We start from the raw sequence: 1,488 nt of genomic DNA on the forward strand, positions 1-1,488 counted from the left end.
TAAAAAAAAAAAATTAAAAAATAAAAAAAATAAAAAATTTTAAAAAAAAAAAAAAAAAAAAAAAAAAAAAAAATTGGACAAAAATATTCTGACTTGTTCATAAATAATTGAAAAAAATTATGAACAAATAAATATAAATAAAAACACACACATATATATATATATATTTATATATTTATATTTATTTATTTATTTTTCTCCTGTTTTCATTTAATTTATTCATTTAAGCTTTTAAATCTTTTTTAAGTGGTCCATAGTATTTAACCTTTTCTTCGCTGGTTTGGAATCTACCGTGTCCAATTTTAGAGGATGTATCAATAAATTTAAGTGAAACTTGTGCAAGTGCATCTCTTGAAACTTGAGGTACAATAGTTTTTCTTAAAGTGATTGGTCTTTTCTTGGTTCCAGCTACGCAACCTTTTAATAAAAGAAAATCTTCATTAACAACACCATAGTGTGGAAATCCTCCCATAGGTGTAATTTTCTTTTCTGTAATATCAGCATCAGTGGATGCACTATTTTTATCCGTTTTTAAACCGATTCTATAAATTTTTTTATTTCTTTCTGTTCTATGGAAATAACCTTTTTGACCATGTCTTGGTATTTGAAATTGTACTCTAGCTGGATGCCAAGCACCAATACAAGCAACTTTTCTTAAACCTCTGTGTGTTTTTCTGGGTAACCTTTTAACACCATATCTGCTTACAACACCTTTTGTACCATGTCCTTTGGTTACACTGATAACATCTATCATTTCATTAGGGTTAAATACGGTAGATACAGGTAGATTCTTTTCTAACATTTCTTTAACAAATTCAAGTTTTTCTTTCATAGAACCACCATTAATTTGAATTTCCATAATATGAGCTTTCTTCATACGTAAGGGTGTTTTGGAAGGTTGAGTATGACATATGGCTCTTAATACGGTACAGTATTTTTCTATTCTTTTTAATAAACAATTTTTTGTAGCTTCAGGAACATTTAATGATTTTGTAAAAGCTTTTTTCTCGGATTTGTACCAGTTCTTATAATATCTTCTTCTAAATTCATCAGAAACGTGATTAGCCCAAACAGTACTTAAGATACGTAAACCCTTTGGTGTTTCTCTATATCCTACAATACCAACAACTACCATAGGAGCACATTCAATAATAGTACATGCTTCTACAATTTCTTTTTTATGTAATTTTGAACCGGGTTTATCTACTTCTCTAACAATATGTGTCATACCAGCTTTATATCCCATAAATGCTGTAAAATGTGGAGGCTTCTCTTTATCATCTTTTGGAAAGGATCGAATTTTTCCTCTTAATCTTTTGCATCTTTTCCTGGGTAAGAAACCTAAGGAACCGTGACGTGGCCTTTCAAATTTACGATGTGACATTTTTAAGAGTTAATAAAAATAATATAAATAAGGAGCAAATAAAAATAAAATAAAAAAAAATAAAATAAAATAAAATAAAATAAAAATATTACCAAATATATATT

General features: G+C 27.5%; 1 protein-coding gene across 1 annotated transcript; it reads right to left on the bottom strand.

The window, feature by feature from the left end:
- Nucleotides 1-223: 223 nt before the first annotated feature.
- Nucleotides 224-1,384, bottom strand: PRSY57_1027100 (60S ribosomal protein L3, putative; the record flags this gene model as incomplete). Its single annotated transcript, XM_012907860.2, has 1 exon — nucleotides 224-1,384. The coding sequence occupies one exon, from the start codon at nucleotides 1,382-1,384 to the stop codon at nucleotides 224-226; it is 1,161 nt and encodes a 386-aa protein (XP_012763314.1).
- Between the last annotated feature and the right edge of the window lie 104 nt (nucleotides 1,385-1,488).

Source organism: Plasmodium reichenowi, chromosome 10 (assembly GCF_001601855.1).
Source record: "Plasmodium reichenowi strain SY57 chromosome 10, whole genome shotgun sequence".
Classification (NCBI taxonomy): Eukaryota; Apicomplexa; class Aconoidasida; order Haemosporida; family Plasmodiidae; genus Plasmodium; species Plasmodium reichenowi.